The 24,889-nt window shown below is 43.4% G+C and overlaps 1 protein-coding gene across 3 annotated transcripts in view; it reads right to left on the minus strand.

Annotated features, from left to right (window-relative positions):
- Nucleotides 1-2,037: 2,037 nt before the first annotated feature.
- Nucleotides 2,038-24,889, minus strand: part of hs3st1 (heparan sulfate (glucosamine) 3-O-sulfotransferase 1) — a 43,682-nt gene continuing 20,830 nt past the window's right edge. The window contains exons 1-2 of one of the 3 annotated variants that reach the window (XM_087280638.1): nucleotides 6,522-6,645; nucleotides 2,038-4,424 (exon numbers count right to left, since the gene is read on the minus strand). In XM_087280638.1, the coding sequence (XP_087136764.1) occupies nucleotides 3,506-4,387 (882 nt within the window). In that variant the 5' untranslated portion in view covers nucleotides 4,388-4,424; nucleotides 6,522-6,645 and the 3' untranslated portion in view covers nucleotides 2,038-3,505. 3 annotated transcript variants of the gene reach the window in all.

Below are 24,889 nucleotides of genomic sequence, written 5' to 3' on the forward strand. Positions count from 1 at the left end.
TACACACACACAGGTCCCATGATGCATCTGTGCGGTCAGGCAGAGACACTAATAAAAGCACGGCTGCTGTGTTCAGGAATGCAGGTTAAGAGCTCAAGATCAACTGGTAACTCTGGGTTAAACTATTATCAGGGAAACCCAAACCGGCACTGACCAGAACACTGTCAGAAGGAAGACACAGATGCTGACGAGCTTTGAGCAGATCATAACAGTCTTGTGAGAAGGGTCCATTACATCTGTCTGAGGTAATAGGTGTGGCTAACATACTTAACCACGCCCCCTCCAGCTGTAAGTGCTAGAACATCACACAGAAATGGAGGAGGAGCCTGTTAGGCTGTAATAACTCTCCCCAAAGCCTTTTCCACATCTTTCTGAAAGACACGCCTACTTTACTACATCCAATCAGCTCACAGGAGAAAAAAACAAGCCACGCCCACTGTTTACTCCTCTAATATTCTGTTCCTCACAGTATGGTGAAAATAAACGGTTGTAGCTTCCGGACATTAATGCTGAATCATGGGATAGTGTGGAAGTGTCCTGACAAGACAAACAGCAGCAGGAAAACACACATCATCCAGAGGCAAGAGAAACTAGGTTTCAGCTGTTTAAATTGAAAACAGGTTTTTCTGACCACATGAACAGATCTTAGATTTAGTTTTAAATAAATATTCTAACAACTACTTCATTTTGGTACATTATACCACAACACACGTGAAGAATAGTGCTTTTCAACCACACTGGAATAAAGAACTTGAATTAATATACTGTTGTGGTGATTCTTCAGTTGCTATGGTAACACAGCTACAGTCATTGATCTGTTGTGGTGATTCTACAGTTGCTATGGCAACACAACAACTAGTAATATAAACAAATGAGCCAGCACTGTAGTTTTGTACAGCTGTAGTGTATATTATGCTTCAATCCAGCACAGTTTACTGTAGTAAAAGCTAGAATACACTACAGTACAGTATATCTGTGAATATCAGTTGACTGTAGTTAATATTACAGTATGCTGGAGCACTCATTAACTGAGTGGGGAAACTATCACCTCTACAGTATAATACACTTTACTGTAGTATAGTTCAGAAACACTCCAGTGTTTTATAGACCCGCCCTCACAGAAAACTCTCGGCACTTTAACAACTGAAACAAAAGAAACAAAGCTGGACACATCCCCAAGCGGAGAACTGGAGGAGTTCTGTTCACAATTATATGCCCAGAATATTGTTCATAAGGAGCAGTTAGAATGGTTATATATACACACACACACACACACACACACACACACACACACACACACACACACACACACACACACACACACACACACACACACACACACACACACACAGTATTGTGTAAGTAACTGGTCTCAGCTGTGAGTGTGAAACTGAATCAGCTCTTGGCCAGTGATGCTGTAAATCTGGAGCGACTGCTGGAAAAACAGAAGAGGAGAACACCATCATCATCATCATCATCAGATCCAACACAAGCAGAGACTGTAGAGCTGCTCAATCACACAGAACGAGAACACATACACACACACACACACATACATGCGTGCGCACACACATACACACACACACACACACACAGACAGAAAGATATACACACACACACAGGCATGCATATAGAGGTAAAACACACAGAGTTAAAAACCCACCCACACACACACACACACACACACACACACAGAAAAACCAACACACACACACACACTGAGATTACAGCAGTGCACAAATGTGATTTCATGTTACAGTCCTGACAGTACACACACACACACACACAGATAACAGCAGAGCTCAAATATGTGTTCTCATGTTACAGTGTTGACGGCACACACACACACACACACACGTCAGGAGAGAGATCACAGAAAACTGAGCTCACAAAACTGGAGATTATCCAGCGCTACATCAGCACACAAATATGAGGAGAATCTACAACAACACACACACACACACACACACACACACACACACACACACACACACACACACACACACACACAATAAAAGACAGAAGGACAGCAGCAGATCATAGCAAAAATATCTTTATTATTGAATCTTCCTTCATATAAAAGCTTTAATCACAGAAAGCAGAAGAGAATGAGGACATGCTGCCATATATGACTGATACAACACACACACACACACACACACACACACACACACACACACACACACACACACACACACACACACACACACACACACACTGATGCAGCAGTGGTGAAAACACTCTTACATCTTCAGTCAGCTCGAGAGCATCTTTAAATCCAGATGCTTCTAGAGGAGACACTACAGGAGTTCTTGATAAAGCAAGTAAATGTATTCCTCACGGGAATCAGACACACACTGAAGCTTCCAGTTTACCTGCACTACTGACCAGTGAAGCTCTTAAAGGCACAGTTCAGCCAGAGATCAGTCATTTACTCACATCACACCTGCTCCACAGCGGAGTCTCCTCTTCTGTTCAACACAAACAAACAGAACTTAAAGGAACACAGGAGCCCACGGACCTACACCAGACGTCAAAGTCAAACAGTTCCAACATTCTTCAAAATATCTTAGTGTTCAACTTGATTTGGAAGAGCTTAAATGGGAGAGAATGTTGGTTTGACTGTATCGTTTAGCATCAGAAGCAAAAATAAGAGAAGATAATGATTCTACACAGTCTTTCAGGATGAGCTCTACTCATAAACCTGCGTGTGTGTGTGTGTGTGTGTGTGTGTGTGTGTATGCGCTGCAGAAACTCATTTAAGGGTTAGTTCACCCAAACATTCATATTCTGTCAGTAATAAGCGTCCCTCATGGCATTTCAATCTCGAGAGCCTCGTTCATCATCAGACATGAAGATATTTAGATGAAACCCTGGAGCTCTTCATCCCCTACAGACAGCACGTGTCCAGAGATGCTCAGAGTCCAGAAGACATGCTCAACACATTAAATAACAGAATGTACATGTCTGCTGAGCAAACCCTTTATTCTGTGAACAGACTAGTATTACAGCTCTGTCAGCGTTGATCGGTGGAGTTCTAGCATTTTTGGATCCATTCAGCCGATCTCCAGATGTGCAGGAGCACTTTTAGCATAGCTTAGCATAAATCATTGAATCGGATTAGACCGTTAGCATTAGAGTTCAGATCATGTTCTTATTCATAGTAACTTCATGTACTAGAGGAGAAACAGAAAATCAAACGTTAAACGTTTTTCTATTCTGGCGTAAATATCAAGGAACTTTGTTGCTGTACCATGGCTGCAGCCGACACAATGCTAACGGTCTAATCTGATTCAATTACCTATGCTAAGCTAAGCTAAAAGTGTTTCCGCTAAATCTGAAGATCACCTAAATGAATGAAACTGGTCAGACTCCCCTGTTTAACTCTGATAGGGCTGTACATCGAGAATATTTCCAAACAAAGAGAGTAGCAAACACACGCAGACGGTCCGGTTGCCCCGCTCATGTTGTTCCAGTTATTCAGGAGATCATCCTGCTAGATGTCTCACTTCCAGTCAAACGTCCGGCCGACCAGCTCAAAGAACCTCCGGTTGGGTTCGTGAAAAAAGTGTTGGAGTTTGCTCAGGATGTGTGGGGAGACCTGCGGGTGTTTGCGTCCTTTAGAGCTGTGCAGACACCGCTGCTGCTGCCGCCCGTCCCGCAGACAGAAGAAGCCCCTGGTTTGGTTAAAGTAGAAGTTGTTTTGGCTGATCTGCGGCTCCAGCTTCAGGAACGCCTCCACCTTCTGCATCTCCGCCAGCGGCTCTCGGACGAGCGCGTCTCCGTCCACCAGGTGGAAGCTGGAGATGGGGAAGGCCTGGAGCCAGCGCTGCATGTGTGTGTGGTACAGGCTGCGGTTCAGCGGTTTGTAGTCTAGGTTGAGCTCTCCGTTTCGCAGCAGAAGTGTTTCGAGGGGTTGCGGACGCTTGCGTTTCTCCAGGCGGTTGTGATAGACTTGTGTGTAGTCGGAGAGCAGGCGTTCGGTGGGTTCCCGCACGATAAGCAGCAGGCGAGCGTCAGGTTTGGCTAACCGGATGCGCTGTGGGACATCTCTGGAGGTGAAGTACGCCGGTGTTTTTTCCACTGTCAGCTGACCCGGCTGCGCTTCCGGCATCTGATCCACATACCAGTCCAGGCCACGCTCATAGTGACTGTCCCAATCGAAGAAGTGCACTTCATTCTGGGCGGCGGCGATGCTAGTGTGCAGACGCAACATCTGGATGAGGGCGCGGGTGCCGGCCTTCCTCACGCCGATGATGATGATGTCAGGCAGGTGGCGAGCATTAGCGCGGGGTGTTAGCGCAGCATCAGGCGGAGAGATGACGCCAGACACCAGGACAGAGGATTGAGTGGAAAAACACAGAAGAAGAGCCAAGACCAGAGCCATTGCAGTGAGCAGACACACACACACGCTTCACACGCCTCTGAAACACACACACACACAGATATTGACATGTCAACAACACCCATAACTGAATTCTGAGAAACACACCACACATTCTCTTCAGATTTCACAAACTCTTCAGATTCCAGCCATAACACCATACGCCAGAAAACTACACACCAGAGGAATACTGTGGTGTTGGTGAAGCATTCTGGGATGTGTTTCCTAAACATCAATGCAACTCGCAGCTGAACTATCATAGTGTGACGCATCATTTGGGGAAAGAGCGATGTGGTGACGAGTGTTTCCCAGAACCTGTCGTTTCTCTGTGGCAGATCCATCACTTGAGCCACGTTAGCTAACGTAAAACACCCATAATGATGCTCTAAACATACATACATACTCTATTCTGAAACATAAACAAAAGCGAACACCTATTCTAATCTCATATATTAATCACATTAACAGATAAATACATAATGAGGTGATTTATTAAGAAATGAAATTTAATATTTATTAGGAAACAAAAAAAATCCTACTTTAATAATAATAATATTTTTAATAAGGATGATGATAATAATATTAATAATGAGTAGGTTATTGTTTGTTTATATTTGTATTTTTTGGAAAAGTCTACTCTTACACTTGAACACATGTAAATAAACCACTGCAGAACTGTTCCACCCAGCAGTACAGATACTTCATAAATACCCCACTATACATTAAACGCACGCGCGTGTGCTACTGTATGAGTTTTGTTTTCACGAGCTTTGGAGACGCAACATAAATTCCATTTTTAAATAATAGATCACCTGTAGCTTTCATCATAAACAACGGCTGTGTTCAAAATGACATCAATGTTTTCTAAGTGCACTGAGAAGGGAACACAACTGTAAACATGAAGATCGCTAAAACTGAACTGTAGAAACACTGAAAGCAAAATACAGCTAAGAGAGACGAGCTTACTGCTGTTTTTTAATCATTTCAAGTTTAAATGTTAGAATGTGGCGAGGCGGTGGCGCAGTAGGTAGTGCTGTCGCCGCACAGCAAGAAAGTCGCTAGGTCGAGCCTCGGCTCAGTTGGCGTTTCTGTGTGGAGTTTGCATGTTCTCCCTGCGTTTGCGTGGGTTTCCTCCGGGTGCTCCGGTTTCCCCCACAGTCCAAACACATGCGGTACAGGTGAATTGGGTTGGCTAAACTGTCCGTAGTGTATGTGTGTGTGGATGTTTCCCAGAGATGGGTTGCAGCTGGAAGGGCATCCGCTGCGTAAAAACTTGCTGGATAAGTTGGCGGTTCATTCCACTGTGGCGACCCCGGATTAATAAAGGGACTAAGCCGACAAGAAAATAAATGAATGAATGTTAGAATGTCCTAAAGGAATAGGGTATAGGGGAGATAAGTGGGAATAGAACACAGCCAGGAACTCTGTTTCTATCTACAGCTCCAGAGGTGTAGCTGCAAGCATAATAGTTAGCCACGCAGTTTGCGAATGTTCGTTGGACTGACGGATTTGGGAAACACCAAATTAACTAACTATGTAACGACGGAACTTGACACCTTAGCTGGCTAACAATGGTTTTGGGAAACACACCCCTGTTGGATAGTACTTTAATTAATCTGTCGTGGTGATTCTACACATGCTACAGTAACACAACAACTACAGTAATATGAACAAATACTGTACAACTATAGGATATAATATACTGCAATACATCACAGTTTACTGTAGTAAAATTAAAGTATACTTTAGTAGTTAGTTGTCTACAGTTAACACTACAGTGTGCTGGATATAGTATAGACTTTACTACAGCACATGCTTCAAAAACACCACAGTATTTATTAAATCTGACAGCAGATAGAGGTGTGGAGCAGTGTTCAGACACACACACACACACAAACACACACACAGCTGATAAACGTCAATAACACACTCATTAAACAGACAGTACACTCCTGTGTGTTCAGCGGGTTGAACTCGACTCTTCAGTGTGATTCTCATTTACAGAAGCTTCATCAGTCACTGAAGGCGAAAGCGGAGTGTTTACAGATCACCTGCTCGCATTAAGCGCGCTCTCTGTTTTAAACTATGATCAAAGTGATCGGCTCATGAACGCGGACCTCTTAGAGAACAGTCTTACCTGCCGATCGAGTCCATGATGAGAAGCGTGTTTTGAGGATCAGAGATCAACCATCAGCTCACATATAAACGCGCGCACACACACACAAAAACACAACAGTGAAAGTTTTCTCACGTGCACGCGCGCCCGGGGCTCCCGCAGACGCTCATAAATGCGCCGCGCCCGCGCCGACATCACACTTACAGACCCGCCCTCTTCCGGTGACTTCCCTGCGCCCCGCCCACTGGCGCTCCAAACACCGAGTTTTATTATTATTATTATTATTATTATTATTAGCGTGAAGAGACGCGTTTGACTCGTGCTGGATCTCTATAGTCAGACTTTTGATCATCAGCTCTTCATACCGGCGCGGGCTCTCTGCTGAACTCTGCTCTGCTGTCAATCACACCGCAGCATGTCTGAAGCATACTGAATGATGATGAGTGCAGGCATTTCCGAATCACGTGTTCAATAGGATCATTTCATTTGAACAAAATGATGAAGCAATAAATGCAGATATGCTCAACACTTAACATGCAAAACTAACAGCTGAGCTGAAATACAGACACAGTCTAATGCTGGAGTGTTCAAAGCAGGCTATTATACAGGCCTGTAGCCAGCCTGGTGAAGGGGGTTATGTTATTCACCGCAGTTTCTATTTAATTCTGAGATTCAATTCTGCATTTTTGTGACATTTTAAGCACTACTTTTAGCTTGATTAGCTAGTCCACATGTTGCAATGTGCCAAAAACAACAAAGAAACATGAATAAATACAAATATAAAGCTTAAACTACACATTAATCATATCACATCATTAGAAAAAAATAGCAAGTGTTAAACTGAAAACTGTGGCCTATCGTCATTTATTAGGCATATAACAAACTGGCCGGCACATTCAGCTGTCCTCAGTCAGAATTTGACCATCTGAATAATAAAAAATAAAACATATTAATAATAATGTGGGGCTTTAGCCAAAATTGTATTTAAATTCATTTTAATATGGGCCACTTTTGGTGCTTCACACCGTTCAACTGCTCACCACAGTGGAATGAACCACCAACTCATCCAGCATATATTTTATGAAGCAGATGCCCTTCCAGCTGCAACCCAGTGCTGGGAAACACCTATACACACTCATTCAGACACACACTCATACACTACGGCCAGTGTAGTTGATCAGTTCCCCTATAGCGCATGTGTTTGGACTGTGGGGGAAACCGGAGCACCCGGAGGAAACCCACACCAACACGGGGAGAACATGCAAACTCCACACAGAAACACCAACTGACCCAGCCGAGACTCAAACCAGAGACCTTCTTGCTGTGAGGCCACAGTGCTGACCACTGAGCCGCCGTGCTGCAGTAGTGAAGCGTGACTCATCTCAGGTCAGACTGTGGGTTTCTCGCGCAGCAGCATGTCTGACTCATTAAACACTTGTCTGCATTGATCAAACCTGATTAGCTGAAGTCACACCGAAGCGACAGCCGAGGATTCCACTCGGTCTTAAAGCCTTTTTCGATGGGTTATTTTCACAATGTATGATGGAACAGCAGTCAAAACAGACACATGAGCTCATGAGTCTTAACCAGCTGAACCCCACAGGCCTGTACACTATACTGCATATATTAGAGCATCTACACTCGGAGTTAATGAGTGTTCCAGCAGCATACTGCAGTATTAACCACAGTGAACTGATCAACTGTAATCAATACTGTAGCGTACCTCAGTGTGTATCACAGTAAACAGTGGTGTGCTGTAGTTTAATATAGCTGATAGTTGTAGGAAACTGCAGAACCGGCTCATTAGTTTATACTGTGAACAGATTCACCACAACACACTGACTCAGCTCAAACACACTGTGAGTACTGTAGTACTGTTCATTTGGGAAGTTAGTATGAACTTAATCACAGGGCACCTCTTCAGCAAAACTCACATGTGTGCAGGATTTAATAGTTTAAACACAGCAGTGTGTGTGTGTGTGTGTGTGTGAGCAGTGTGTGAGTCTCTCCAGCAGCCTCTGATGCTCAGCAGTACTGAACTGTGTTTATTATAATCAGACTTGATGCAGAAACACTGTGATTGACATTCTCCTGCTGTGCGTGTCATCAGAGGGGGAAAGCCCCGCCCACTATTGCCCATCTCTCCACCTCATTAGCATGTCCAGCAGCCCTGAGTGAGAAGCAGTCGTCTGTCCATTAGCCATTAGAGTGTTTGAGCTGCTGAAGATCATGTCAGCATAGACTGAGAGGATTATAGATGTGGAGATATAGATGAAGCAGCACTCACAACACACACACTGCAGCTCTACATCTGATGCACAGGCGTCTGTAGCTCCGCCCTCTTTTTAAATCTCATTTGCATTTCAAGTGACAGTCACCAAAACACCACAATCAGGATCAAACGCTGAAAGGGTCAGTTCCAGAGAGCTGGAGAACATCATCTGTGTGATATTCTCAGCTCACACACACACAAACACACACACACACACACACACACTAGACACAGCAGAGCTACAGCTTGTATAAAGGGGCAGAATAGATCTCCTTTAATAGCGCAGAGTTTTTTCTGATTATCCTGTCAGCAGAGCACAATGACTGACTGAGCCTGCGGTGTGTGTGTGAGTCTGATATAATGGGTTTATTATCAGGAGTGTTTAAGCTGAGGAAACGGCCGCTGTGTCTGACTGATGAACGAGTGTTTTACATGTGAAGCTGAGCCAGATCTGCAGCTCTGCGTCTCTGAACACACGGAACAGTCGGGGCGGTCGGGGTCCAGCAACACTGGCAGGAAGAGTCTGAACACAGAGCACATTTCCTGAAGAGACCCACTGAACCCACACACACACACACACACACACACACGCACGCACACACACGCACATACACACACACACACACACACAAAAACACACACACACACACACACTACACTGGCTGAGGTCAGGCGGTTCAGCAGGCGCACACACACACATGAATGCACACACACATGCTAACACTACACATATTCACACACACACACACACACACAGTCGCAAATAAATGCATGCAAACACATACACACATGCACTACACATACACACATAAATATATGTACACACACACATACACTGCACATACACGCACACAAAAACACATCCATAAATACATGCATGCACACACACGCAAACACACACATGCAAAGATACACACACACACACATAAATATATGTGCACACACATACATACACGCGCACACACACATCCATAAATAAATGCACGCAAACACACACACATAAACATATGTGCGAACACACACATGCAAAGATACACACACATAAATGCACACACAAACACTTCCATAAATAAATGCATGCACACACACACACCACATATATATATACACACACACACACTACACATTTATGTGTGCTCGCAGTGTGAGTATATGAGTATGCACACATATATTTGTGTGTGTGTGTGTGTGTGACAAACCGCCTGACCTCAGCCAGTGGAGTGTATGTCCGTTCAATGCACACACACACACACCTATACACAGATGTGCAAGCACGCACACATACACTTATATAGTCAAACCATACACACGCACACACCATGCACATGCACTCTCACACACAGACACACATCACATATATTTATATATATTCACACACCCACAGATAAATATACTTGTGTGTACACACACACACACACACACACACACACACATATATAGCGCACACACCCACAGATAAATATATGCATGCTCACACACACCTATACACACAAATATGTATATGACTATATTTGTACACACACAAACACACACACACACACACTGCTTAAAGGCTCCAGAAGTGATGATGCTGCAGCAGGATACCTGTAAAAGCTGCGGCGTGTTCAAACAGGACAGAAATATGTGTCACAGCGGTTTCACACACAGACATCTGCACTCTACAAGGTGCTGGGCTCTTCTTTATAACCCAACGTTGGGTTAAACATGGACAAACTCCACCACTGGGTCAATTAAAAAGATGAACCCAACACAGTCAAATGAAGAGAGCTTCTCCCTGAAACTAGCAGAATACTCCAGAGATTCCCACGTCAGATTATTCTGTTCCCTACTGGCAGAGTAAAACAGAGCGCATGTAGATTGGGTTGTTCTGAATGGGTTATCTGCACAGCAGTGTTGTTCAGCCGCAATGACATGATCTAGTGGCTCTCTGTCATCTTCACGGTGCATGTTCGTGATTTCTGTGTTTTAAAGACATTATGCTGAGCGGTTATCAGTGTGAGAGATCACCTGCTGCACCTCTACAGCACAGATGTGGGCTTACCTGCAGCACACAGAGAGATGACCTCAGCTGATATCTGGCAGCTCCATCAAGAGTTGTGCTGAATGTGCTGCTACAGCCTGGAGGACAAATGTGGTCAGGTCTCAGAGAAAATCTCGTTCTTACTTTCCTCCACACTCTCTCCTAACCATCGACTTCCATTATATCTGCGTTTCCTAAATGGAAGTTAATGGTTACCGGTTTCCAGCATTCTTCAAACTATCCTCTTTAGTGTTGAACAGAGGAAAGAAACTCAGACGGGTTTGAAGAACAATGAGTCATCATTATCCGTCTGTCCAACCACAATATTCATTCAGTCATTTTCCTTCACCACAGCGGAATGAACCACCAACTTTTCCAGCATATGTTTTACACAGCGCATGACCTTCAAGCCACAACCCAGTACTGGGAAACACCCATACACAATCATCCACACGCATACACTACAACCAGTGTAGTTGATCAGTTCCCCTATAGTGCATGTGTTTGGACTGTGGGGGAAACCCACACCAACACGGGGAGAACATGCAAACTCCACACAGAAACGCCAACTGACCCAGCCGAGACTCAAACCAGAGACCTTCTTGCTGTGAAGGCACAGTGCTGACCACTGAGCCACCGTGATCCACCACAATGTGAATCAGTGAGTGTTTTCGGTCATTTGGCTGAGTGGTGAGTGCTGTACGGTATTTCTCTGAGCAGTTTGGGCTTTTCTATGTTCAGTAGCAGCCGTCGTGTCCTGATCTCTAACACATATCAGCACATGAGCAAGAGTCTGTCAGGAAGTGTGAGCTGTTTTTCCAGCGGTGCCGCCCAGTTTCAGCTGAACTCAGAGCGCTGGACCCTCTATACTGCTGAGTGTATACTGCACTGAGGAGCGGTGTCACGGCCGCAGCACCGGCACGAGGATTACACACGCCTGCACATTCTCCAGATGTTGGCAATATTAGATCAGTGGTTCTCCACACTCAGACATCTGCTTTATCCTGGAGATCAGGAGTGTGTGAGAGTGTCTCGCAGATGCAGATTCACTGTGTGTGTGTGTGTGTGTGTGTGTGTGTGTTCACACTCCTCTAGTCAGCTGATCTTCTTGGTCTGTGGAGTTGCTCAGATGTCAGCTCACTGTCTGAAAAACCTCCAGAACACTACAAGTGTGTGTGTGTTTGTGTGTGTGTGGGCGAGAGTGTGAAGTGTGTGTGTGAGTGTGGCTGTGATTGTGAGTGTGGTCTAAAGGTGTGCACCTATATGGTGTGGGTGTGTGTGTGTGTGTGTGTGTGCAGTTTTTTCAATTGTTTTGCCACAAATGTCAGAACCCTGGTGTCATGTTTCAAAACTCTTGACACAAAACCCACAACCATCGCCAAACTGCACTTCTTTTACAGGAAACTCATTCAGTCATTCATTCATTTTCAGCTTAGTCCCTTTATTAATCAGGGGTCGCCACAGCGGAATGAACCGCCAACTTATCCAGCACATGTTTTACGCAGCGGATGCCCTTCCAGCTGCAACCCAGTTCTGGGAAACACCCATATACACTCATTCACACACACGAACAATTTAGCTTTCAAAATCCCCCTATAGTGCATGTGTTTGGACTGTGGGGAAAATCGGAGGAAACCCACGCCAACACGGGGAGAACATGCAAACTCCACACAGAAACACCAACTGACCCAGCCGAGACTCAAACCAGAGACCTTCTTGCTGTGAGGCGACAGCACTACCTACTGCGCCACCATGTCGCCTTTTTGCAAAACTCTATTTTCAAATGCTTGTATACAACACACCAGTCAGAGACGCTGTTCACTGAACTAAAATCACCTTTTCAATATAACAATAATAATAATTTTATTTGTAATGTGCTTTTCTCAGACTCAAAGCTCTTACAGAAGCATCAAATCCACAATAAAGCAACACAAACACTAAAACACACAGATAAATCAGGCAAGAACTCATAGAATAAAAGCAAGAGTAAGAGTTTTGGGTGATTTCTCCTGTGTGTGTGTGTGTGTGTGTGTGTGTTGATCACTCCATCATTTGAGCGGGCGGTAGGAGAATGCCCTGCAGTATCTGCCATGGTGCTGAGTTTGCAGCAAGGCTTTACCAAATTAAGGCCAGAAGCAGAGCGAGAGGAAGTGCATACAGACAGCAGATCACAAATACCACTGACAGCAGAACCATGAGCCGCTTTATATGTTTGAATCAAGGTTTTCAAATCAACGTGTGACTAACAGGACTGACTACTCACACCAGAGCCTGATCAGATATGAACTTTGACAAAGGGGTGCTGAAATCTGCGGCAAAACAATTGAAAATAACTGTAAAACCAACAGAGACAGGGTGGCAGCGGAGTCCATCTGGCGCCAGTGCTGTGTGTGGGTGCGAGTGTGTGAGTAACACACACATTTGATATGAGAGGCAGTGTCAGTGCATTGGGTCGACCAACATACTTCCTGTTACACACACACACACACTACAGTACATATGTGGACATACACTCACAAACTACACACACACACACAGCCGAGACTGGAATCAGTGACCTTTTTGCTTTAAGGCCACAGTGCTGACCACTGAGCCACCGCGCCGCCCATGCTGCTATTCATTTATTAATATTTAATAATGATGATTGATGATTAAATCAAGTGTGTTTGCCTACAACATTACTGTAGACATGAAACTGAGCTAAAGCTGAGTCAGTGTTGCGGAGTGTTTTAAAGCTGTTTAGACATTAACAGAGTATTAGAATAAAGCTTTTCTGCTCTGAAGACTCCAGGAGGAATGTTGACACTTACAGGGCAATGCGGTGGCGCAGTAGGTAGTGCTGTCGCCTCACAGCAAGAAGGTCGCTGGTTCGAGTCCCGGCTGGGTCAGTTGGTGTTTCTGTGTGGAGTTTGCATGTTCTCCCCGTGTTGGCGTGGGTTTCCTCCGGGTGCTCCGGTTTCCCACACGAGTACAAAGACATGTTGCACTGTAGGGGAAATGGGTAAGCTCAAATTGTCCGTAGTGTGTGTGTGTGTGAATGAGAGTGTGTGCATGCTTCCCAGTGATGGGTTGCAGCTGGAAGGGCATCTGCTGTGTAAAAACATATGCTGGAATAGTTGGTGGTTCATTCCTTTTAACTGTTCTAACATTAATGCTGTGCTGCAGGAGTGTGGTTAGTGATCTATGTCTCCCTCTGCTGTCAAACATACACACACACACACACACACACACACACACACGCACAGAAATACTACAATACACAAACACAAAATATAATAAAACTTTAAATATGTGTAACGTGTTTGGATGTTTGTTGTGGTGTTTCTGAACTCTTTTCTCCTCAATATCTCTTCAGTATTTGACAGTTTGCTCAGATGTTTGACACTGCATCTGTGGGTCTGCATCTCTCTCTCTCTGTCCATTACATTTATTTATTGTAACATTAATAAATAAAATATATTCATTTGTGTTAGTGTGGGTTTCCTCCGGGTGCTCCGGTTACAGTCCAAACACATGCGCTATAGGGGAACTGATCAACTACACTGGCCATAGTGTATGAGTGTGTATCCACTGTGTAAAACATATGCTGGAATAGTTGGTGGTTCATTCCTCTGTGGAGACCCCTGATGAATAAAGGGACTAAGCTGGAGAAAATGAATGAATGAATGTATGAATATTCTCAAAGCTGTGAGTGTGAATTTCCCCATAGAGCAGGGGTGGGTACTGCGATGGCTGATGTAGTTTGCAGCAGTGACCAGCAGAGGGCAGACTCCCCTCACACACCAGCAGTTCTGCATTAAAGGCACAGATACCCCAATACTGTCATTTCTGTCCTCGTTCACTCTCCTTCCACATGAGTTTCTTTCTTCTGTCAAACACAAAAGAAGATATTTAGAAAAATGCTGGAAACTGACTCAGATAGATGAGGACTCCAGCATATATCAGTGCAGTCAGGTGCGTCTGGCTGTTTAATTAAGAGTGTGTAGATCATTAATCATCATCAGATCCTCACATGATGAGTGTGTGTAGATCAGGAGACACTAAACACTGGAGGAATGATGCTGTAACACTCCTGCAATAACACCGCTCACTAACAAACAGACAGAACACAGCTCACTGCAACAGCGCCGAGCAAAGAAACTGTGTGTGTGTGTGTGTGTATGAGTGTTTTTGTGTGTGCATGAGTGTTTGTGCGAGTGTGTGAGTATATGAGTTTCTCTGTGTGTGTGTGTATAACGGTGTGTATAATTTTGTGTGTATATAAGTATGTACAAGTGTGTTTGCTTGTGTGTGTGTATAAGTGTGTTTGCGTGTGTGTGAGTATAATTTTGTTTGTGTGTGTGTATGAGTGTGTTTGCATGTGTGTGTGTGTAAAAGTGTGTGTTAATGTGTGCATATAATTGTGTTTGCATGTGTGTGTGTAAAAGTGTGTTAATATGGGTGCATATAATTGTGTGTGTGTGTGTGTGTGTGTGTTGTGCTTCTGCTCTTCAGCTCTGAGACTCTCAGGATTGATGTTCGCTCTGCTTGTCCTCTGTTTTGCTTTGAGACGGATCGTTACGATGCTGTGAATCTGTCAGCGACTTCAGACACGTGCTGCTAACATGATTATCACACACACACACACACACACACACACACACACACACACACACACACACACACACACACACTGCACCTTTGTCTTTGCCTTTGTGTCAAATAGCACAATCATTGACTGTCTCTGAAATCCTCTGTGTGTGTGTGTGTGTGTGTGTGTGAGTTTTTGAGTGAGTGTATGAGTTTGTATGTGTGTGGATATCTGAGTATAAGTGTGTGTATGAGTTTGTACAAGTCTTTGTGTGTGTATTTAGGTGTGTGTGTGTGTGTGTTGCTAGAAACAGATTAACAGACTAAACAAGGATCAGGTGAGCACAATCATCCACAGGATCTGAAATCACCCTCAATTATAGTTCACTAGGGTACATCTAGTCCACTTAATGGAGTGAATGAAAGTGAGTGAGTGAGGGAGGGTGTGTCGGTTGTACACTTGTTAGTGTGCTGCACTGTGGGATGGATTGAGTGCACTTCAGAATGTGGTCTATGGTTTCTGGTACCACTACAAATGGCTGTTCCCTCAAATAGTGCACTATTAAGGGTGTAGGGGGGACTTTGGATTGAGAAACACAGCAGAAATGCACACTAGTGTACACGATGGGGAAATGTGAAGCTGAACTTTCCCTCCTCTCTCTCTCTCTCTCTCTCCTTCTTTCTTTTTCTTGGTCTTGTCTTCCTCCAAACACTGCGATTCCCCGCTGTGTGTGTTTAGTCTCTGCTCACACTCACGAGTAGATCGTCTCTGTTTTTCCTTAAACACACACACACACACACACACACACGCTCTGTCAATCAGGTGTGTTATTGTATGGGTCAGTGTGTGAGCGAGATGTGAAATCATATCAGGCTAGATGTGATGTGAAAGCAGAGAGAAATGAATGAGATCTCGCTAATGTCTCCACTGATACATCTGCTTCAGGAGGAGAGAGAGAGAGAGAGAGAGAGCGCTCGTCATTCAGACCACACACACACACACACACACACACGTAAACAAGCACACACAGTCATCATGTTTGGGTCTGTACAGGTGATCTTCAGTTGAGTGGCATCTCATCACTAGCTCCGCCCACATAGAGTCTGATTGGCTGTGCTCTGCTGATTTGCATATTAATCATTAGACATCAACATGTGATGCTGTTTACATTTGACCTTTGACCTGTGCAGAGGGTCACTTCCACTTGACATTACTGATATTCACAGGAAAAGGTAAGACGTGTGTGTGTGTGTGTGTGTAATGTGTATGCACATGAGTCTGTCTGTAAAGTTTCCACATATCTGGGTATGTGTGTGTGTTTGTGTAATGTGTGTGTGTGTGTCATGAGAGTGTGTTTGTGAAATGTGTGTGTCATGGGTGTGCGTTTGTGAAATGTGTGTGTGTTATGAGTGTGTGTGTGTGTGTGTTTGTGAAATGTGTGTGTATGTGCGAGTCATGAGTGTGTTGGTGAAATGTGTGTCATGAGTTTGTATTTGTGAAATGTGTGTGTGTGTGTGTGTATGTGTGTCATGAGTGTGTGTTTGTGAAATGTGTGTGTGTGTGTGTCATGACTGTGCTTGTGTAATGTGTGTGTGTGTATGTGTGTGTCATGAGTGTGTGTTTGTAAAATGTATGTCGTGGATGTGTGTGTTTGTGAAATGTGTGCGTGTGTGTCATGAGTGTGTGTTTGTGAAATGTGTGCGTGTGTGTCATGAGTGTGTGTTTGTGAAATGTGTGCGTGTCATAAGCGTTTATGTAATGTGTGTGTGTGTAATGTGTGTGTGTCATGAATGTGTGTAATGTGTGTGTGTGTAATGTGTGTGTGTCATGAATGTGTGTAATGTGTGTGTACGTATGTTAATGTATTTATGAGAATGAGTTTGTGTAACATGTATGCACATGAGTGTGTCTGTGAAGTATCCAGGTATCTGGGTCTGTGTGTGTCATGTGTGTGACATGTGTGTGTGTGTGTGTGTGTTGTCCCGCACATGTCCGACATGAAGATGTCTGTGTTCAGAGGTCAGACAGCAGCTCTTCACTCACTGAATGATGAGATCCATATGTGTGTTCATCACACAGCCCACACACACACACGCACACACACACACACACACGCACACACTCATAGAGAGAGAGTAATAAACTCATACGCTCTCAGCACAATGGAGGGTCGTCATAAAGATCAATGTAGCGTATCAGTGGAGCTCTCGCTAACGTTCCCAGAGCCTCGTTAACACGCCAACAAAACAAACACACACACACACACACACACTGCAATGTCAAGTCAGAGAGAGAGTGTGTGTGTGGTCCTGATATTCATCACATTGTGAGGACCACATGTCCCCTCAAGTATAGTAATGTCAGTCAATTTTGACCCTGTGGGGACTTTGTTTGGTCCCCATGAGGAGAAGGGCTGATAAATCAGACAGAATGAAGGAGTGTGAGGACGTACACACACACACACACACACACACACACACACACACACACACACACACACACAAGATACAGCACAAACGTCAACACGTCTATCAGAAACCCCTATCAAACATGAAAACTAAACCTGTGTGTGTGTGTGTGTGTGTGCGCACGCTCATGTATGTTGATGTATTTGTGTGTCTGTGCATGTTTTTGTGCACTCATGTCATGTGTATGTCGGAGTGTGTGTGTGAATGGCTAGTGTGCGTGTGTGTGTGCGCGCGCTGCGGATCAGTTCCTCGGACACACATTACCTCAGTCTCTCTTCCAGGAGCAGAGATGACTGTAGTTGAGAGGAATGATCTGAGCTCACAGTAAAACACTCGCTGACGGATTTACAGTGCTCAGATCGTGTGTGTGGTCGCTACACACACACACACACACACACACACACACACACAAACACAGTCAGAAATTTAAAGAGTGTCACTGTGAATGTATGATGGAGTTTGTGTGACTGTGTGTGTGTGAGAGAGAGTATCTGTGAGTGTGTGTCCAGCAGGGGTCAGTGTGTCTCTGTGTGTGTGTGTGTGTGTGTGTGTGGATGTGTGTGTGTTCTCTCTGGAGTGTTTTCTGCAGGACTGGAGCAGCAGCAGGTTGTGTTTGCACTGCTCATCTCCTGATTCCAGTAGTCTGTATGTGTTTGTCTGTGTTCTGCTAAAGACGCTTCCAGTAGATGGATCAGCTTTATTTGTGTGTGTGTGTGTGTGTGTGTGTGTGTGTGTGTGTGTGTGTGTGTGTGACTGAAAAGAGCTGCACTGAACTTTATAAACACACTTCAAGCTCTTCGAATGTTCGTAGCCTAAAAATACTGTGTGTGCTTTTCATGATGTCAGTGTCGCTCACAGGAAACACACACACACACACACACACACACACACACATCGACAGACTCATAGCTGTGAATAAGAGCAGCAGTGTTTCCCTGATCGCCTATCAAAGTAAGAGTGTGTGTGAATGGGTGTGAGGGAGTGTGCATGTGGGCGTGTGTGTGTATTTGTTAATATATGTGTGTGTGTGTGTGCACATGTATTTGTGTATGTATATATGTGTGTGTATGAGTTTTAAAACTGTGTGGCAAATATGTGTGTATTTGTTTATACATATGTGTGTGTGTGTATATGTTTGTGTATGCAAATGTGTGTATTTGTGTATGCAGATGTGTTGATGTGTGCATTTCTGTGTGTGTATAGGTGTTTATTTATGCATGTATGTGTGTATCCATATGTTTATATGTGTGTTGTTGTAAAGTTGTGTTGCAAAAATGAGTGTACGTGTGTGTACTTGTTTATGTATGTTTGTGTGTATTTGTGTATATATATGTATGTGTGTGTGTGTACGTGTGTATTTTTGTGTGTGTGTTGTTATTGCAAATGAGTGTTGAGTATGTGTGTGGAGTATGTGTGTGTGTGTGTGTGTGTGTGTGTGTGTGTGTGTGTGTGATTGTAATCCTCCAGCAGTCAGTGTCGTGTGATCCACAGATCTGCATTAGTGTCTGTCTGCATCATTAGTGTGCGCCCTCAGTAGTGTGCACGTCTCCACTCGTGCTGCTGGAGTTTCTGTCAAATCAACACGTGTGTAAAGCGAGAGCTGCGTCAACAGTGTTACAGCACAGATTTATACGTGGAAGAGTTTCAGTGAGGGCTTTGAGCTGCGGCTCTGCTCGGCCAGTAATAATACTGGACTTCATTATTTATTAAGACTTTATTCACCTCATCAACACCGCCAGCGAAGACACGTATGAGGAGCAGAGAGAACAGACCGCTACTGCACTGCAGAACCTGCCTTCATCAGAGCTTTCATCCTGTCTATAGTCCAAATATCCAACAACTCTTCCATCAAGAAGCATTTTCTAGAGCAGCGGTTCCCAAACTCGTCAGCTCGTGAAACCGGAGCACCCGGAGAAAACCCACTCCAACACGGGGAGAACATGCAAACTCCACATAGAAACACCAACTGACCTAGACGGGACTCGAACCAGCGACCTAAATGCTAACCACTGATCCACCGTGCCATCCCCATTTATTAATAAATTCATTAATTTTAATTTATTAAAATTGTAATTATTTATTTTAAAATATTGAATGTATTAAGATTAATTAACATTGATTTGTTAATGTTAATACATTTCACATTTTAGAAATGAATAAATTATTTTAAAATGAATTAATCAATTAATTAATGTTTCATATTTTAAAATAAATTAAAATAAATAAATCAGCAATAAAATAAAAAATAAGCAAAAAATTTGTAAATTAATAAATAAATAATATATTAATTAATTAATGTTAATACATTTATTATTTTTAAATAAATTAAAACACACATAAATAAATCATTAAATAAACACATCAGTAAATCAATAAATAAAAAATCAGCATGAATTAATCAATTAATTATTGTTTAATACTTTAAAATAAATAAATCAGTAATTAAATAAAAATAAGCAAAAAATTGTAAATTAATAAATAAATAATATATTAATTAATTAATGTTAATACATTTATTATTTTTAAATAAATTAAAATAAACAAATAAATAAATCAGTAAACAAATAAATAAATCAGTAAACAAATAAATAAATCAGTAAATAAATAAATAAATAATAAATAAATTAGTAAATAAATAAATAAATCAGTAAATAAGTAATAAATTATACTACGGCCAGTTTAGTTCATCAATTCCTCTAAACCGGAGTACCCGGAGGAAACCCACGCCAACACGGGGAGAATATGCAAACTCCACACAGAAACACCAACTGACCCAGCTGAGACTCAAACCAGCGACCTTCTTGCTGTGAGACAATAGTGCTACCCACTGTGCCACCATGCTGCCTGTTTTAAGTATAGTTACTGGAATACACCATATGAAGTGTGTCAGATTTACATGTCAGACTAACGCAGTGCTGGAGTTTATAAACACACCCTGCAGATCAACACTGAAATCAAATCCTGATGCAGACATTAGACCATTAAGCCTGAGTAGAGCTTTAACGGTTTCTCCTCCACAGCTAATGAAGCAGCTCTTCTAATGACTGTGTTCATTTCAGCGACTCAAAGCAAACACGTGAACATGTGACGTGTATTTCACACGCGTGTGTCTGGAAATGAGGCAGCTTTACTTTGCTAAGTGACCACGTCTGCTTTCACATGTCAGAGTTCATGATGGAGTGCAGAGAGAGAGAGAGAAACACTTTAATTCACAGACACACACACACACACACACACACACACTGACACACACACACACACACACACACACACACACACACACACACACACACACACTGACACACACACACACACACACACACTGGGATTTCATGTGTTCTACTGTACTTCTGTCTGATTTATGAGCTTAAATCCACATCAAGACCAAAAATAATAATATATTCAAATATAAAGTGATGTTAGTGCTGTGTGTGCGGTGTTACTGTGTGTGTGTGTGTGTGTGTGATATTATTACTGACCATCAGCACACTAACAGGAAGATTTTCATCATGAGTGTCATCAGTGCAGCTCGCTAAAAGAGAGAGAGAGCGTTAGTGTGTGTTAGAAAGAGTGTGTGTATTAGATTGTGTGTGTGTGTGTGTGTGTGTGTGTGTTAGCGAGACTGTGTGTACAAGAGGTTTCCACTACAGCCCTAATGAATGAGGCTCTGTGTGCGCATACTAATGTGTGTGTGTGTGTGTGTGTGTGTGTGGATGCAGACATTTCACAGAGCACTTTTAATAAGTCTATAAATCCTGCACTGATGCGTCGTGATGAATCTCCTGCATGCACTAAAGGGACGCAAGTGTGTGTGTGTGTGTGTGTGTGTGTGTGTCATGTACGTGAGTGTCTGTGATTTGTAAAGTGATTGGTGACCTGTGTGGTGAAGTCGCCATGTTCGTTTTGATTGGCAAAGATGGCAGCGCTGCTTTAAGACACACACACACACACACACACACATCCTGCCAGCAGCGGCGGCGAGAGCTGAGTTCCTGTCCAAGTCAAACACATATCAAATAAACATGTGAAAGTAAATATATTAAAAGTGTTCCATTAAATGTGAGTGTGATATACAGCGCTTATTAAGAGCTTAATGAACAGAGTTACAGTCACACACACACACACACACACACACTGCGCTCATTATCGTAAACTCCAGCACGTCTCAGGGGGCCGGTTTAACGACGGGTCACTAACGAGTGCCGGCGGACGCTGAACACCGCAGTGTGCAGACTCGATCTGGAGAATCACACACACTCCAGAACACTCCAGTGCTGCGTCCCGATCCACACACTGCACGCCCTGAGCAGTGTCCCAGAATAGGGTGAGTGTGTGTCGAGCTGTAGTGTGCTGAAAAGAGTCAACAGAGCTTCCCAGATGAGCTGCTGTTTCCGGTAGTGTGTCCCACAGCTCACACACTCTTCTGTTACACACTCAAACGTTTGCAGTTTTTCTACACCAAAAACACACACACCTCCAGCATGTAGAGTAAGTATGCGGATTGGGACGCAGCATAAGAGTGTGTGATGGACAACCACTGCAAAAAGCCATCGTGTTCATTTCGTCTGGATGGATGGATGAATGAACGTGTGGATAAATGGATGGATGAATGGATAGATAGATGAATGAATTGATGTATGGATGGATGAATGGATAAATGGAATGATGGATGGATGGATGAATGAATGAATGTGTAGAAGAATGGATGTATGAATGAACAGATATATGTATGGATGGATGAATGGATGGATGAATAAATAAATGGACAGATGAGTGGATTGATGGATGGATGAATGTATGTATGAATGGATGAATAAATGAATGGATTAATTGATGAATACATGGATGGATGGATGAACAGATCAATTAATGGATGGGTGGATAAATGAATGGATGGATGAATAGATAAATGGACAGATGGATGTATGAATGAATGGATAGATTAATTAATGAATGAATGGATAGACTGATGGATGGATGGATGAATGAAAGGATGGATGGATTAACTGATGAATGAATAGATAGATGGATGGATGAATGAATGTGTGGGTGAATGGATTAATGGATGAACAGATGGATGAATGAATGCATGGATGGATGGGTGAATATATAGAGGGATGGATGAATGGATGAAGGAATGAGTGGATAGATGGATGGATGGATGAATGGATGAGTGAATAGAGAGAGGAATGGATGGATGAATGAGTGGATGAATAATGGATGGATGAATGGTGAATGGATGAATGGGTGGATGAACTGAAATGCACATTCAGGAGTGATGTGTTTGATTGTTTTGATTACCCATGATGCACAGCAGGTAACCTATGATGTAACAAAGAGAAAGAGAGAGAGAGTGTGTGTGTGTGTGAGTGTGTGTGTGGGTGTGTGTGTGTGTGTGTGTGTAAGTCACTGACTGACAGATGAATTTCACATTCTCCTCATTTCCACAGCAGAGCGATGTAAGCCAGGGAATCTCTCTCTCTGTGTGTGTGTGTGTGTGTGTGTGTGTGTGTGTTTCTCTTCATTTGTCACACCATGGTGGTCTTGGCACCCTGTGGCGTGACCTTTGACCTTGTCAGTGTGTGTGGAGCTCTGCCACTGAGAGCTAAATAAGCCGTGCTGCCGCTATCAGCCGCATACTGAGACGCGCACATATGGAAAAAGAATCACAGCCAGAGACCAGCGTGTGTGTGTGTGTGTGTGTGTGTGAGTGAGTGTGTGTGAGTGTGTAAGTGAGAGCGAGAGAGTGAGAGAGAGTGTGTGTGAGTGTGCATGTTAGAGAGCATGAGTGTATGCACGAGTGTGTGTGTTTGTGTGTACGTGTGTGTGTGTGTGTATGTGTGTGTCCATGTGGAATCGTGTGTGTATACGTGAGTTTTGTTTCCACCCGAAGCCTCACACACACACACACACACACAAACATGAACACACTTCTCCACTTCTCCATCATCAACAATGCAAAATAAAAGCGATGTACACACACACACACACACAGAGGAATACAGTAAATCAGTGAAGATCAGACTAATGATTGATTATTGATCTCCACACGACACACAGCTGTGCACACACACATTTATTAATATATCATTCATTATAATAATCCATTCGCTTACAATATTCAAACTAAATACTCAAGTGAGGGGTTTATGGGGTTAATGAGTGGCTGTGATCATCTGTGTGTGTGTGTGTGTGTGTGTGTGTGTGTGTGTATGTGTGTGTGTGTTTGGATGAGCAGGCCAGTAGAGCAAGATGGAAAGTTGAGAGTGAATGACACACACACACACATACACACACACACACACACACACACACACACACTGGCGGTGGGCTCCTCACAGTTATTCCAGCTTATTTGTTCAAGTGCTGAGGAAATATTAAATATCACACACTCACTAGAGACGAGCCAGTAATTATCCACAGATGGAGAGCAGGAGGACAGCGTGTGTGTGTGTGTGTGTGTGTGAGGTGAGAACAGATAGACGTCTGAATGAAGATGATCACATTACAAGCACTAACTCTTCAAACTCTGTGCGTGTGTGTGTGTGTGTGTGTGTGTGTGTGTGTGTGTATGTGTGTGCGCTCTTACTATCACAGTCATGATGTGGATTATCATTCAGATGCTTCATCATGACAGATAAACACTAATAAACAAAGCAGACACACACACACACACACACACACACACAGATCTGCAGCAGAGACAGTAGCGGCTGTATTGTGTGTGTGTGTGTGTGTGTGTGTGTGTGTGTGTGTGTGTGTGTGTGTGGTAAAGGCAGTGTTTTACAGGCTGCTTTAGCTATAGTGTGTTGACAGTAGCTGAATCTGCTCTGTAATCCCCACATCTCTCATCTCTAAGCACAAATGAAACCTGTAATTAAGCTACTTTAATCAAAGCTTATGGGGCAGCTGCTCTGGCTCCCTCTAGGGGCAGATGTTCTCCATTATTATTAACACCTGCAATTTAAATGCCAATTTGGCATAATCAACACTTAATTATTAATTACACCGCACCGCCCACAACAACATTCATCAGGGCAAATATGACATAAAATGTCA

This window comes from Danio rerio, chromosome 14, assembly GCF_052040795.2.
Source record: "Danio rerio strain M-AB ecotype USA chromosome 14, GRCz13ab, whole genome shotgun sequence".
NCBI classification, from domain to species: Eukaryota; Metazoa; Chordata; class Actinopteri; order Cypriniformes; family Danionidae; genus Danio; species Danio rerio.